Source organism: Rhinatrema bivittatum, chromosome 2, assembly GCF_901001135.1.
Source record: "Rhinatrema bivittatum chromosome 2, aRhiBiv1.1, whole genome shotgun sequence".
In the NCBI taxonomy this organism is placed as follows: domain Eukaryota; kingdom Metazoa; phylum Chordata; class Amphibia; order Gymnophiona; family Rhinatrematidae; genus Rhinatrema; species Rhinatrema bivittatum.
Window position 1 is genome coordinate 310,402,795 of NC_042616.1, and position 13,668 is coordinate 310,416,462.

Consider the following 13,668-nt stretch of genomic DNA (forward strand, 5'->3'; position numbering starts at 1 on the left):
ATTTATTTATTTATTTGTTGAGTTTTATATACTGTCATTCGGTGAAGCCATCATAATGTTTTACAAGATTCAAGTTGTAATTTTTCTTAACAATTGTGAAAAGGTATAACAGGATGTATATAAAACAGAAGTTAAACTGTATCAGTCTAGAACAGATGCAGGGCTTGTTTGGTGATGGTTGGAGACAAGGTATTTTGTGGTTATGGTTGAAGGTTCGAATGGGTGTTAGGATGATCAGAGGTATGAATGTCAGTGTAGACCTTGCGAAACAGCCAAGTTTTTAGGTCTTTTTTGAAGGTTTTGAGGCTATGTTGGGTTCTCAGATCTTTTGGGAGGGAATTCCAAATGTTAAGGGAGGCGATGGAGAAAGCTCTTTCTCAGGTTGTTGTCAGATGAGCATCTCTGATGTGGGGGGATATTTAAATGACCTGAGTTGTTTGAGCATAGGTTTCTTTGGGGAATCTGGGGGTTATGTTTAAGTCATTTAGTCCTTGTTTTCATTGTTTAGGATTTTATGTATGATGGTCATGGATTTGTGTTCAATACGTGCTTTAATTGGAAGCCAGAGTAGTGACATCAATGTGGGTGTTATGTGATCAATTTCTCTTTGTTCCAGTCAGAATTCTGGCTGCTGAATTCTGCAAAATCTAGAGAGGTTTGAGGTTTGAATATGGTATTCCAATCAGTCGGGAATTGCAGTAATAATCGATGGTAGAGAATATGAGTAGCTGTAAGACAGTTCTGAAGTCATAAGGATTGAGGAATGGTTTTAGATGTCTTAGGGTTAGTAGTCTGTGAAATCCTTCTTTAGTTTTGTTTGATATGTGGTTCTTGAATGAAAGCTCTTTATCAATGATAATTCCTAGGTTCCTGGTGTGGGAGGCAGGGAGTATAGATTTCGTTTGATTGTTAAATAAAGATAAATCGGAATTTATCTGGTTAAATAGAATGCAACTGCTTTACTTGCATTTTTTTACATCTAACTTTAAAAATGTATGCGTGGAGGTTTTACATGCATAATTTACATATATTTACTCCGTAAGTTGGCTTTTATGAGTGTAAGTTGAGAGATGTTCTAACGTGTGCAGCAATGAAATTACCAGTTTTACCAGTTCGTCCAGTCCATCTGCAGGTCATCAAGATCCTCCTGGCTCATCAGTCTCAACTCCTCCCATTTCAACCAGACCCCCCACCCAGTTACAGGGCAGGTATAAATATTCATGAGTAAGCTGCCAAATTTACATGTATCAATTGCTTATAAAATAGCAACTTACTCGTGTAAATGTTGGCCCTGCCCTGGAATACCCTTGGCCCACCCCTAATTTACATACAGAAATGTAATCACATGCCCTTACTTGTATGTGTATTTTGAGGTTCATAAAATAGTATTTACACAAGTACAGTATATGTTGTTTACATGTGTATGTGCTGATATTTAAGCTCACACCTCTTTGAAAATGTATCTTTTATTGGCCGTGTTTATGACTTTGGAGTTATTTAACAAGGTACTCGCAATTGATTCCAATAATTTAATGATAGTACTAGGAATAGGACTTCTGATGTCACATAGGTAGAGCTGCTGTGATGTCACCTGGTGAATGTCATGAAGTTAGTAACACCAAGCAAGTTCCCACTGGTGCACACCGACAGCTTGGGTTTTTTTTTTTAGATAGTCAACATTTTCATAATTACACCTTCATGTGCAAAGTGATTACAGGGCTTCTGTTGTAATACTCTTTTTTTTAAATCTGATAGCCCTTTCATGGAAAATGACACCCTCTGAGTTGTGCCAACAGCCTTTTATTATAATAGCTCTGGTCAAGAAATTGTTGCGCTGGAGGTGGACCCTTGGCCTGGCGCAGGATTGTTACGGCCCTCTGAGGGAACCCAGAGGGCACCTGCCACCAGGAGGAGGAGCACACAAGGAGCCAGAGACTAGCTGGAGCTTCACCAATAATGACCTGGGGGCTCCGCGGGTTGAGCCCTTGGATTCCCGGGCCGCAGGGACTTAGGTGGGCCTCTGAGGGTCTCCCGGAGAGATGGCAGAGAGGTGTGCCCACAAATAGCAGTGGTGCTCGGGTGGCGGTGAACAGGCGAGCTAGACCGGAACAGAGAGTACCGGGGACCACAGGTACGAAGCAGGAGCTGAAGGTCCTCCGGGCAGGGTAGGCAGTGCCTAGTGGTCTAGCTCGATGGAGGCTGCTGACAGCGACAAGGCAGGTGGACCTGGTGGTCACAGGAGGAGCCAAGAGAGTGTCCGAATGGAGCGCAAGAGTCAAAGCCAGGGTATCCGTCCGAGAATGGTCAGCCAAAGCAAGGGTCAGTTCCAGGTATCAGTCCAAGCGTGGTCAGAGGCAAGCAGAGGTCAGTTCCAGGTATCAGTCCAAGTGTGGTCAGAGACAAGCAGAGGTCAATTCCAGGTATCAGTCCAAGTGTGGTCAGAGACAAGCAGAGGTCAGTTCCAGGTATTGGTCCAAGCGTGGTCAGAGGCAAGCAGAGGTCAGTTCCAGGTATCAGTTGGAGCGTAGTCAAAGGCGAGCCGAGGTCAGAACTGAATATCAGTCCAAGAGGGTACAATCTGGGTTGCAGAACGTAGAGAGGAACTCGGGAACGAAGGAACACAGGATCAGGTGCTGGAACACAGGAAGGACCACGGGAATGCAGGAGCAAACTCATTAACACTGGAACAAGCACAGGAACACACGAACAGATGCAGGAACACTGGAACAAGCACAGGAACACAGGAACAGACACAGGAACACTTGAACAGGCACAGGAACACTGGAACAAGAACAGGAACGCAGGAGCAGGAACGAGGGTGGCAACTAGCTCACGCAATGTGTGACGACCTGTTTGCCAAGGCAAGGAAGTCGACATTTTCATAATTCCTTAAATACTAGACTCGTGTGATGTCATCATCCAGCGCTGCAGAGCAGTTTCCTGCCGTGGGCCCTTTAAGAGGCCGTGAGTCCCACGTGTTTGCGCCTAGGGGCGTGGGCCCGGCCAGGGAGGATGCCGAGCCTCAGCGTGAGGCTGGCAGGCCGGCCCAGGAGGTGGAAGGTCCTGGAGACGCCGACATGGAACGCCGGGGTCGGCACCGGCTAGCTGCTATAGCAGGAGAAGCTGAGTTGGAATCTGCCGAGGCGTGCTCGAGGTGAGCAGGGCTGCCCATGGGCCAACCGCGGATGGAACGCACAACAGAAATGGCATATGAAATTGTTACTTTTTAACCAAAAGCTGTGACGATAATTTTAAAATAAGCGCGCATGTACCCATACATACACGTATCGGCGTGCGAGCAAAGATATGCTGGAATTTTAAATTGTGTGCATACTTGCACGTTCATGTTTTAAAATACACCAATTGCACATAAGTATGCTCCTAATTTTAAGAGATAACTCGCAGAAAGCTAGCACGTGTGACTTCCATTCGACTTTGTCAGCTTTTACGCATGTATGTAGGCGGATTTTAAAATATACTCTTGCGAGGCACATTCTCAGTTTTCTAATGAGTCTACCAGTTTGTTCAGTTAATATCGAGGTCTTTCAGATCCTTCTCGTTCTTCATCCTGCACGCCCCCCAGTTGATCTGGACCCTTCATCTTGTCCTATAAGTCCTAAAACTCAAGATCTACAGACCTGCTCCTCACCAGGAGCAGCAGTAAAGTTATGCAGATATCGAGGCTATGCGCACTGTAGTTTTTGGTTTTAAAATATGAGTGCAAGTGTTGTCCCCACCCTGGAATGCCCATGCCATGCCCCTTTTCCACCCCGATATTTTTCACATGCACGTGGATACATATTTGTGTAATTTGCATTGTTATTTTTAAATCTGCGTTGCTCATGCGCGACACAGGTACTTGGGCATTTTTGGGGGAGCAACGCTTTTAAAATTGACCCCTTTGTTTTATCCGTATCAGCTGTGAGCCAGTCTGCATGATCGGAGGCATCAATATATATCTTAGAGAAATATGTTTCTCCTCTCAGGTTTTCCCTATTAATCACCTTCTCCTCAGCAACGTAAAACAGATTAGTGATTGTGCAGAGCTCTCAAGGTGCATTGTATAATAGTAGCATCTCATAGGGGCTCAGGCTGGAGAATAGCTTCCCTGATAATTAATTTGAGTCTGATTCTTGCCGAGGACCAGAATATTTCATAACAGGGGCTGCTGCTATCCGATTCCGAGATACCCACCAAATCAATATTGATGATATTTTACCAAAACCTTCCAAAGAAGTTCATCTATTCTAGACATGGGATAAAAGATTCCTACTGTTTTCTAAAGACAAAAAAAACAAGGTAAAGGATAAAGGCAGAGAATAACAACTGTATCTAGCATAATGGCAAAATCCACCCCTCAATTCAGAAACAAAAAAGGACAAGGGGTTTTATCCTTCGATGGAAGGTGGCAAAATTGTCTCCCTGTTAATTTAGAGCCTGATATTCGAAAGAGCGCTGAGCACCTCGACAGAGGCAAAAGATAGAATGGTTAATCTCAACATCACATTTTCATATCCCATCAAGAATTACAAGATCAGCAGGTAAAGGGATGCTACCCATACCTTCTCCAAAAATTGCTCATTTAAATAATGTCAGAGAAAGGGCTATTTCCATCGCTGGGCCCCAACTGTGGAACTCTCTACCCCAGGAACTAAGGATGGAATCTGACATTAAAATATTTAAAAAGGGTATTAAAACATGGCTATTCAATCAAGCCTTCCAAGAGCTTTAACTTAAGGATTATACTCCCCTTTATTATAAGCACTTAATTAATTATTTTATCTCTGCTCTTACTGTTCTGCCTCTTTAACTGTTTACATTTTGTTTTTTATTTTACTATTTTATTTGTTTTAGTAGTTTATTATGAAACTCTGTATTTTCTTTTCTCCTTTTAATTTTGGAAATACAAATATTATTAAACGAATATTTGTTAACTATTGTAAACCAATGTGATATGTTCTCATGAAACTTCGGTATATAAAAAATTAAATAATAATAATAATAATAAGTTAGAAAGTAAAGCTAGATACCTATATTCAGTGAATATGGGCACCTAACATTTTTACTGATTATAGGCACCTTAGTTTCACTTCAGGCACTTTACAATTAGGTGACTAAAGTTATGCCAAGTTTAGGATTACCCTAAATTAATTTGGCTAAGTTAGGTACCCAGTGCTGAAAAGCAGGGCTAACCGCCTAACTTCACTCCCCCACGCTGGCCCTGTCTTTGGCCCTTCCCCCTTTCATGGTGCCTACATATAGGTGCCTTGCGATTCAAGGCATCCAAAATTGGGCACTCAGAAGCAGCCAGGATTTTTTATTCCCAAAACCTAGATGCCTAGGTCGGGCTGTTAGAGTCTAACTTACTAAGGCTTTTCTCCCATTCTGTGTTCACGGGTGAAAAAAACAAGGTTTAGTGAATTGGGCTTTAATGACAAGAAACACTAACGTCTTACCCTGAAAATTATAGACAATATTTATTTTAATCTGAATTCTTAAAGAACCACTTAATCAGAAATATTTAAGAAAACAACCTTCATAGCATACTATAACTTCTTTTTTTTTTATCTTCTCCATAATTGTCCAAAAGAAATACCCTTAAATATCTGCAAGTAAAATGCACATTTTTAGGTTTTTTACAGTGGTCCAGGTCTTTCTTAAAAAATAAGATGCCCTTCATTTTTTCCACCATGTCATTCCATTTCTTTTTTAAAACTACCATTTGGGATCAAGGGTTGAATTCCTTTGCACTCTGAGCTGCCCAGGGCTGGGGATACTGCGGGCACAGCATCCATAGACTCTGTTCATGGGAGCAGGGAAGATATAGCCATGGGTCATGCCAGTGGCCAAAAACAGGAAGCATAATCCCACCCTCCAAAGGGACTGGGTTTGCATTACCCCCCTGGTCGAGGCTCATCGCCACAATGGCAGGCCTATGAGCCTACGAACTACACATTCTTCCCACAGACACAAAATGGAATAAAACCTTTATTGAACAGACCCCTATGTGAGGGAAAGGGATATAAAAATAGAGGTAAAATAACTCAGGTAGTTCCAGTAAAGGCTGATGGTGCCAGAAGTCAGCCTTGATTCTGATTGAGCTGGAAGTACAAAAGGACTAGAAGAAAACAGCTGGGGAGTCACTAGGCTCATAAAATGTCGCGAGGATCTGTCCTCATATGGTGAAGGTCAGTTTCTCTAATTTATTATTTTTGGGGGGGTTAGCAGTTTGGGGTCAAGCAGATGATGAAATGAAACTGGCAGGAAGCAGAGGGACAGAATACATTTTATTTCCTCTGGCTGGTCAGGGAGGACATCTCTTGTTCTCCCCTCCATGAACCTGACCCCCTATTTCTCGATCAGTGCTGGTATAAATGAAGGTTCCTAAAAACAAGGTCACTCCATTCACAGGCTTAACCAAAACTTCCAACTTTACTTTTCCTGGATTTTCCCGGCCAACAACTATGTACGTTAGCCATCAGTACTGAATAATCAGAGTTCATAGGATATACAGTCAGAATTAGCCATGTACCCTATATTACAATTCTCTGATGCCCCAAGGATTAAGGCTCCATACTCCCAGTCCACACTTGAACAGAAATTAGATTTTTTCAATTCCCATTATTTCCTGGTTCCTCTCTATAACTTCTGAGACATAGATTGTATATCCCTAAGACCCCTCTGGTTGCTCACCTCCAACCCTGAAGGTTACTCACCATCTTGTCACCTCAGAAACCTCTCTTCCCTCGCCCTGGGCCTCTCACTTGAACAACATGCAAGATTCCTAAGTGTCCTCCATACCTCCTTTCTCCTTGGGGCTACCCTCATCTCAGGACACAATTTTATCTCCTCGCCCAGGCTTTCTCTTCCTCAGGGGGAAAAAAAAAAATCACTTCTCCTTCCAGTCCTCTTCCCAGCCAGTTCCTCAGGAGGAGGAATCGCAAGCTTTCCACTCCACAGCCTCAAGCCTTTTCCCTTGAGGATAAGGCCCCTGCAGGTCCCACCCCACACTCAAGGGGTTCTCGTGCACCACCAGCCCTTGGGCTACCTACTCCAGGACAATTATATCCTGGAAGTCACTCTCTTCCCCAGCTCTATCCTAATGTAAGGAAACTCTGGTTTCCTTACACCAGAAGGTGTGCACTACCTAGCTAGGGAGGTTCAGAGCTATTTAATAAAAAGAGAGGTTTGGGTTTTACTCTCCTATGTGGGATCTGCAGATGGTATGCTCTAGCTATTTATCACTACCAGGCACCATTTAAGGAGCATGGATTTTAGTTTTGATTTCCTGATGGCAGAAGCTCTCTGTCTCCTGTTGTTTACTTTTGCTAAATTATTCTAGGATGACTGTTTCTTTTTCTCTGTTGTAGCTCAGACTTTTAATCTACCTACTTCAGATTACTTTTTGCTCTTTAGTCCAGTTTTGAATATTTCCCTTGTGAGACCCTCATGGGAACAGATCACTGAGGATTTAGGTATCCCTGTGTAAGATAACATCAAGGGTAGAGAACATTCTGGCAGAGTTCTATCACTCCTCCAAGGGATAGTCCTGTTAGTGATTCGATACAGAGGAGTTTTGACCTTCACTTGTTTTTTCTATCAGTCACTATCTCCTCATTTTGGAGGCAAGGAAGTTTTTCCACCCTTCCTGTCTCTTGTTTAACATAGAAACATAGAAATGATGGCAGAAGAAGACCAAACAGCCCATCCAGTCTGCCCAGCAAGCTTTCACAGTTATTTTTCTCATACTTATGTTACTCTGACCGCTGAGGTCAGGGCCCTTATTGGTAACTTTTTGGTTCTAATTTCCTTCCACCCCTGCCATGGATGTAGAGAGCAGTGCTGGATACGCCACAAAAGTGAAGTATCAAGCCTAATTGGTTAGGGGTAGCAACCACCGCAATAAGCAAGCTACTCCCACGCTTATTTGTTTACCCAGCCTGTGCAATTTAGTTCTTGTTGGTTGTCTTAATATAAATCCTCTTTTCTTCATTCTCCCCCTGCTGTTGAAGCAGTGAGCTGCGCTGCATATGTATTCAAAGTGAAGTATCAGGCTTAATTGGTTCAGGGTAGTAACTGCAGCAACAAGCCATGCTTATTTGTTTACCCAGACTATGCAATCCTAGTTGGTAGTTATCTGAATGTAAATCCTCTTATCTTCATCCCCCCTGCCATTGAAGCAGTGAGCTGTGCTGTATTTGTATTCAAAGTAAAGTATCAAGCTTAACTGGTTTGGGATAGTAACCGCCGCAACAAGCAAGCTACTCCCACACTTATTTGTGAATGCAAATCCTTTGTCCCACATCTCCTCTTGCCGTTGAAGCATAGAGCAATGTTGGAGTCACATTAACCGTGTGTATGTTTATTGAATAAGGGTATTAATTAGGTATGTGCAAAGGGACACCATATGTTGCATTCGGGATTTGTATTCGTCGGGGGGCAGATACATTGCATTCGGCAAGGGGGGCCCCCGATATGTACATGTGTTAATTCTTATTCGTTTCCCAGCTAAAATTGAATTAAGTACAACCCCCCACCCTCATGACCCCCCTCAATACTTACCAAAACTCCCTGGTGGTCCAGCAGGGGGTCCAGGAGCCATCTCCTGCACTCACACCCTTGGCTGCCGGTATTCAAAATGGCACCAATAGCCTTTGGCCTTCTATGTCACAGGGGCTACCGGTGCCATTGGTCAGCCCCTGTCACATGGTAGGAGCAGTGGATGGCCAGCACCATCTTGTGCTCCTACCATGGCACAGGGGCTGACCAATGGCACCGGTAGCCCCTGTGACATAGTGAGGGCAAAGGCTATCGGCGCCATTTTGATTACTGGCAGCCAACGGCCCGAGTGCAGGAGATCGCTCTCGGACCCCCGCTGGACCACCAGGGACTTTTGGCAAGTCCACACCTCTGGTTCTGCTGATTTTTTTGCAATGGAAAAGGTTTGTCATTCACTTTGGATTATTAAAACCTTTCAAGTATTTGAAGGTCTGTATCATATCACCCCTGCTCCTCCTTTCCTCCAGGGTATACTATTTTGCAATCAAAGATTATTATTTTTCCACCAGAAGCTGAGTGTCCTTGATACCAGAAAATCAGTTTTCCATTCTATTGGGAAGAGGCATCTTTCACCTAGGAAAAGCCTGAGGTGTAAAGATTTTAATCTAAGAAGTGTAATCCTGTCCCTCACTAGAGGGAAGGAGCTGATAATATTCAAGGATTGTGTTTGCTGCAGACTCAGGTGTGCTACACTTGAGAGGAGAGTGCCCTTCTGGTACTTCATAAGAAGATCTAAAGTAATTAAGAAGACTTCAGGAAAGGAATGAGAAGTGGGACTTAACGTTCTCATACAATATTGGGCCTTTATTCTAACCATTCCACAGTGAGGAGAAAGCTGTGATAACACTGGAAATTGAAATGAAGATTGAACTATCTTCAGTCTGAATAACTGAGAAAAGAGAAATTTGAAGACTTTACTAGAAGTGTGAAGTCACAAGTTTATTAATGTTTCCACTGTTCTATAATTTATTGACTTTATTTTAAAACTTGAAGCAGTAAATATTCTTCAGTCATCTAATCAACTATCTGTAAAAGAAGTTGGAAACCACATTTGCTTCTCAGTGTGCTTTATGGATGCAAAAACTGTGATTATCAATAGTGCTGTTTTCAGAGAAGGAAACATGGGTGGGATCAGAGCTGGGGCAAGGTCCGAGATGGCAACAATACGCACAGTTTGGGATTTTCATAATTACGCACGTTCTTTTCCAGGGCAAAGGTATCTACAGAAAAAGCAGAAGCAAATCTCTGCAGGAACTTTCTCCCAGGACGAAATCTCCTTTGAGAACTGGTGCAAAGTCTGCCAGGAAGAGTGCCCGCGGCCTTTGCAATAATGCGGGCACTTTTGAAAACTGCCCCCTAAATAAGTCAGCTGTCATGTGATGAGTAGCACTAAATGTTACTTTTTCAATATTTATTTATTTATTTATTTATTAACTTTTATTTACCGACATTCGTGAAGCACATCATGCCGGTTTACAATGAGCTCAGGTGGGAGATACAGTAAAACAATATAACATTAAAACAATATAATATTACTAACAAAAACAAAACAACAACAAAACAAAACAAAATAAACAATAAAACAATGAAACCAAGGAGCAGAGATTTGAGGGAGAGTAGGGGAGGGAGGGGGGGGGAAGGGTAGGCTAGGGGGCAGGGTGAGGGGAGGGAGGGAGGGGAAGGGGGTAGGAGGGGGTGGGAAAGGGGGATGAGGAGGGGAAGGGGAGAAAGGCATAGTTAAAAAGAGGTAAAGGGAGAAAATAAAATAGAATAGAGGGAGACTATGTACAGATGACTAATGTACAGGTATCAATATACATTTTATATATTATTTATATTTATATATTATATATATCAATATAATTGTGAATAGGCAACCCCCAGTGTTGGGTGAACTCTTACCTTCCGCACCAACTGTATCAGTGGCATTGATCAAATAGAGCTTCCAAAAGTACACGATACGAGGAGCTCCTGTGCACCCCACACAAACGGCATCCACGGAGAAACCTTCATTCCAGTTTACAGAGTCGCCTCTGCACTCTTTACAGATCATAGTCACTGATCTAAAAAGAAGCACAACTCCTGAGTCACAAGTGTTCCTAGCGTCTCTCACGTCTAGCTTGACTCATTTGTTCCCTTTGCAAAACTGTCAAAGTTGGCTTATCCGGAAACCGAGAGGAGGTGTACCATATTCACCTACAACAAACAAGCTAGTCCGCTAATTAAAACAAAATCTTAATGGTAAAAGACAGCATTAAACTTCTGGACATCGGAAAAATGAAGCATGTAAAATGCATGTAAAATGCATGAAAAATGAAGCCTAGTAAAACATCACCTTCACATTGCTAACACTATCACTTCCACTCAAATTACATTTAATCGGACTCAATCTTGCAACCTTGTAAATATGTGCTGTAAGTTATATTTGCTGTAAGTTAACACTCAAATCACATTTAATCGGACTCAATCTTGTAACCTTGTAAATAATTTGCTGTAAGAAAGTTATTCCCCCCTCTTCTCGCTCTAACTCCCAGTTATTTATTTCCCTGTTTTATTGTAACTGTCACTCTCCTTACAATGCTCTTGTTACAGTTGTTTGAGTTATCTCTTTTCTTGCACACTTTGTTAAATGTAAACCGGTTTGATGTGATCCATGTCACGAAAGCCGGTATAGTAAAAATAAATAAATAAATAAATGTAACTTAATGTTTAAAGAAAAAAAAAAGAAACGAGATCTGTATTCAGTAGGCCTGGGAACAGCAACGTTTTTGGCTAAAGTTATCCAGGTAAGTTTCCCCAGATAGCTTTAGACCTCAGCAGCTATATTCAAATAAAGCTGGTTACTGTAAGTCACCCCCCCCCCCCCCCCCAAAAAAAAGGAGCAATATTCCATCCCATCCACCCCACAGAGTAATTAAAAAAAATGTCAGCATTTAACACCCAATTCCCTGCCCAGCTCCCCCAAATAATTACACCAATGTTGGTGCCATAGCAGCCTGGGCCCTCTCCCTCTTCTATCTCTCACCAGATATGAAAAATGAAAGAGTTGGCACCAGGTCCGTTCCTGCCCCTCACCCGGGACCCCCTCAAACCCTCAGGGTCTAGCCGGGAGGCAGTAGACTTACCATACTCCCAGCCGTATCCAGCATTACTCTGATAGCAACGCTGGTAGCATACAAAGATAGCTGTCAGATAAAATCTCTGGATGCTCCATGTGGCTGGGAAAGAGGTAAGAGTCTACCATCTCCCAGCTGGGTCCTGGAGGGGCTCTGGGTTGGGAGGCAGGAGCAGACCTAGAGCCGGCCCTGAATTTTCATATCTGGCAGAAATGGCGGGGGGGGGGGGGGGGGAGAGCGGAGCTCATGGCACCAACATTCGTGTAATTATTTTGGCCGGCGGGATACAACGTCTACTTGATTTGGTTTTTTTGTGACTTAACCAGCTAGGTTTGAATATTTGTGCTGCCTGGCTAAATTTAAGCCCTGGCCTCCCCCAAACATCTATTCATTATCCAGGTAAGTTTTAACTGTTCAGTGACTTACCAGGCTAAAACGTATCGATGGCTACATTTTGGACCCAGAACTCCACATGTCATAAGGCAATAAAAGTGCTGTTGTATTAGGACATACCTGAATGAAGGATTTGACTGAACAGACAAGAACACCTGAGCTTCTGATGAGTCACGACCAGAGCTGGATACAACCAGCGTGAAGAGAAACTGATCGAAGGTGTCATCAAGGAGGGCAGTTGGGAAAGTGAGGACTGGAGCCTCCATGCTGAAGGGGCTGCTCGCCGAGGGACTGAAACATGACTGCTTTCGAAAGCTTGCTGGAATGCATTTCCAGTGAAACCTGTAAGCAGACGTGCGGCACAGAGACAAACAGTAATTCAGTGATGTTTCACTGGTTCGAAAATCCCTGCCCACGTCCCATCTTTTCCTATCTCCGTGAGAGAAGCGAGGCAATGCTGCCGCCTCCTGCTGCTGTCTCTATTTGATGAGTGCAGAGAACACACGCGGCATGACAGGATTATTCACAAGACAACAAGAGCGAAGCTCTAGTGATATCTAATGCTGGGGCCCTTGGGGAAAATTGCAGGCCACCTCCGTGACTGGCTTTTCTAGTATCCTAATGTGTATGGATCTGCTATTTGGAACACAATGCCCATCGACTTAAGACTTGAACCAAGCACACACAATTTCAAAAAGAAACTTAAAACTTGGCTCTTTAAGCAAGCCTACCAATAACCCTTTTCCCCTCCCACAGCGCTTCTCCCTCTTCTCCCCGCCTCGAGCACGCTACAGATCTCGAGCTACCCCCCCCCCCCCACACACACACACACACAGTCTCCCTCAATTTCAAGAATTATCGTTACCTGTTCCTCTCAGCCTTTTGTTCTCCTTTAGTTCCTTCATGTCTTTCCCCTCCCCCATTTTTTGTTACATAATTGTTACACATTAATCCCATAGTTACTTAAACTGTTCGATGTATTTTTCTTTCTTTATCCAACTGTTGATTTGTAAACCGATGTGATATGTAAACAAACACCAGTATATAAAAAACGTTAAATAAATCAAATAAATAAATAAATGCCTTTTGCTTTTTTCTCTCTTCCCTCTCTTTTTGCAGATCTCATCTTCTTTCTAGCACTCCCAGGATACCTCAGGTCTCTTTCACTTCCTTTTTTCCTGTTTTTGCTCCTGTCTTCAGCCCCTATTTCCTTTTCTTTCCACCCTCTCTAATGTAGTTTTCAAACTGCTATCAGGGGAAACATTCCAAACATCGCATTTCCATCAGAAAGGCACAAAAAAACTGATTTTGTGTGCCAACAAGGAGCAGAAGTGCCTCGTCTCCTATGGGGAAAAAAAATCTAACCCCTCCTATACAATAAAAAGCATGTTCATGAGAAATGTTACGGTGATCAGCATAGTCCTTATATTTTTTAGTTATAACTTTGCTTTGATACAAACATTGTCTTATTCTTGTAATTAGTTGTGATGTTGGTTTTTATTATGTTGTGAATTTCCTTGAGCAATTTTGGAAAGGTGGGAGATAAATCAATAAGATATAATTGCGATGGAGAAGGTACAGAGAAGGGCTACCAAAATGA

At 42.9% G+C, this 13,668-nt stretch overlaps 1 protein-coding gene across 1 annotated transcript in view; it reads right to left on the reverse strand.

Annotated features, from left to right (window-relative positions):
* The window catches only part of PKD1L1 (polycystin 1 like 1, transient receptor potential channel interacting), a 446,216-nt gene that overhangs the window by 260,483 nt on the left and 172,065 nt on the right, over nucleotides 1-13,668 (reverse strand). The window contains exons 22-23 of the mRNA XM_029587088.1: nucleotides 12,189-12,410; nucleotides 10,462-10,622 (exon numbers count right to left, since the gene is read on the reverse strand). Of these exons, the coding sequence (XP_029442948.1) occupies nucleotides 10,462-10,622; nucleotides 12,189-12,410 (383 nt within the window). The remainder of the gene's footprint in view (nucleotides 1-10,461; nucleotides 10,623-12,188; nucleotides 12,411-13,668) is intronic.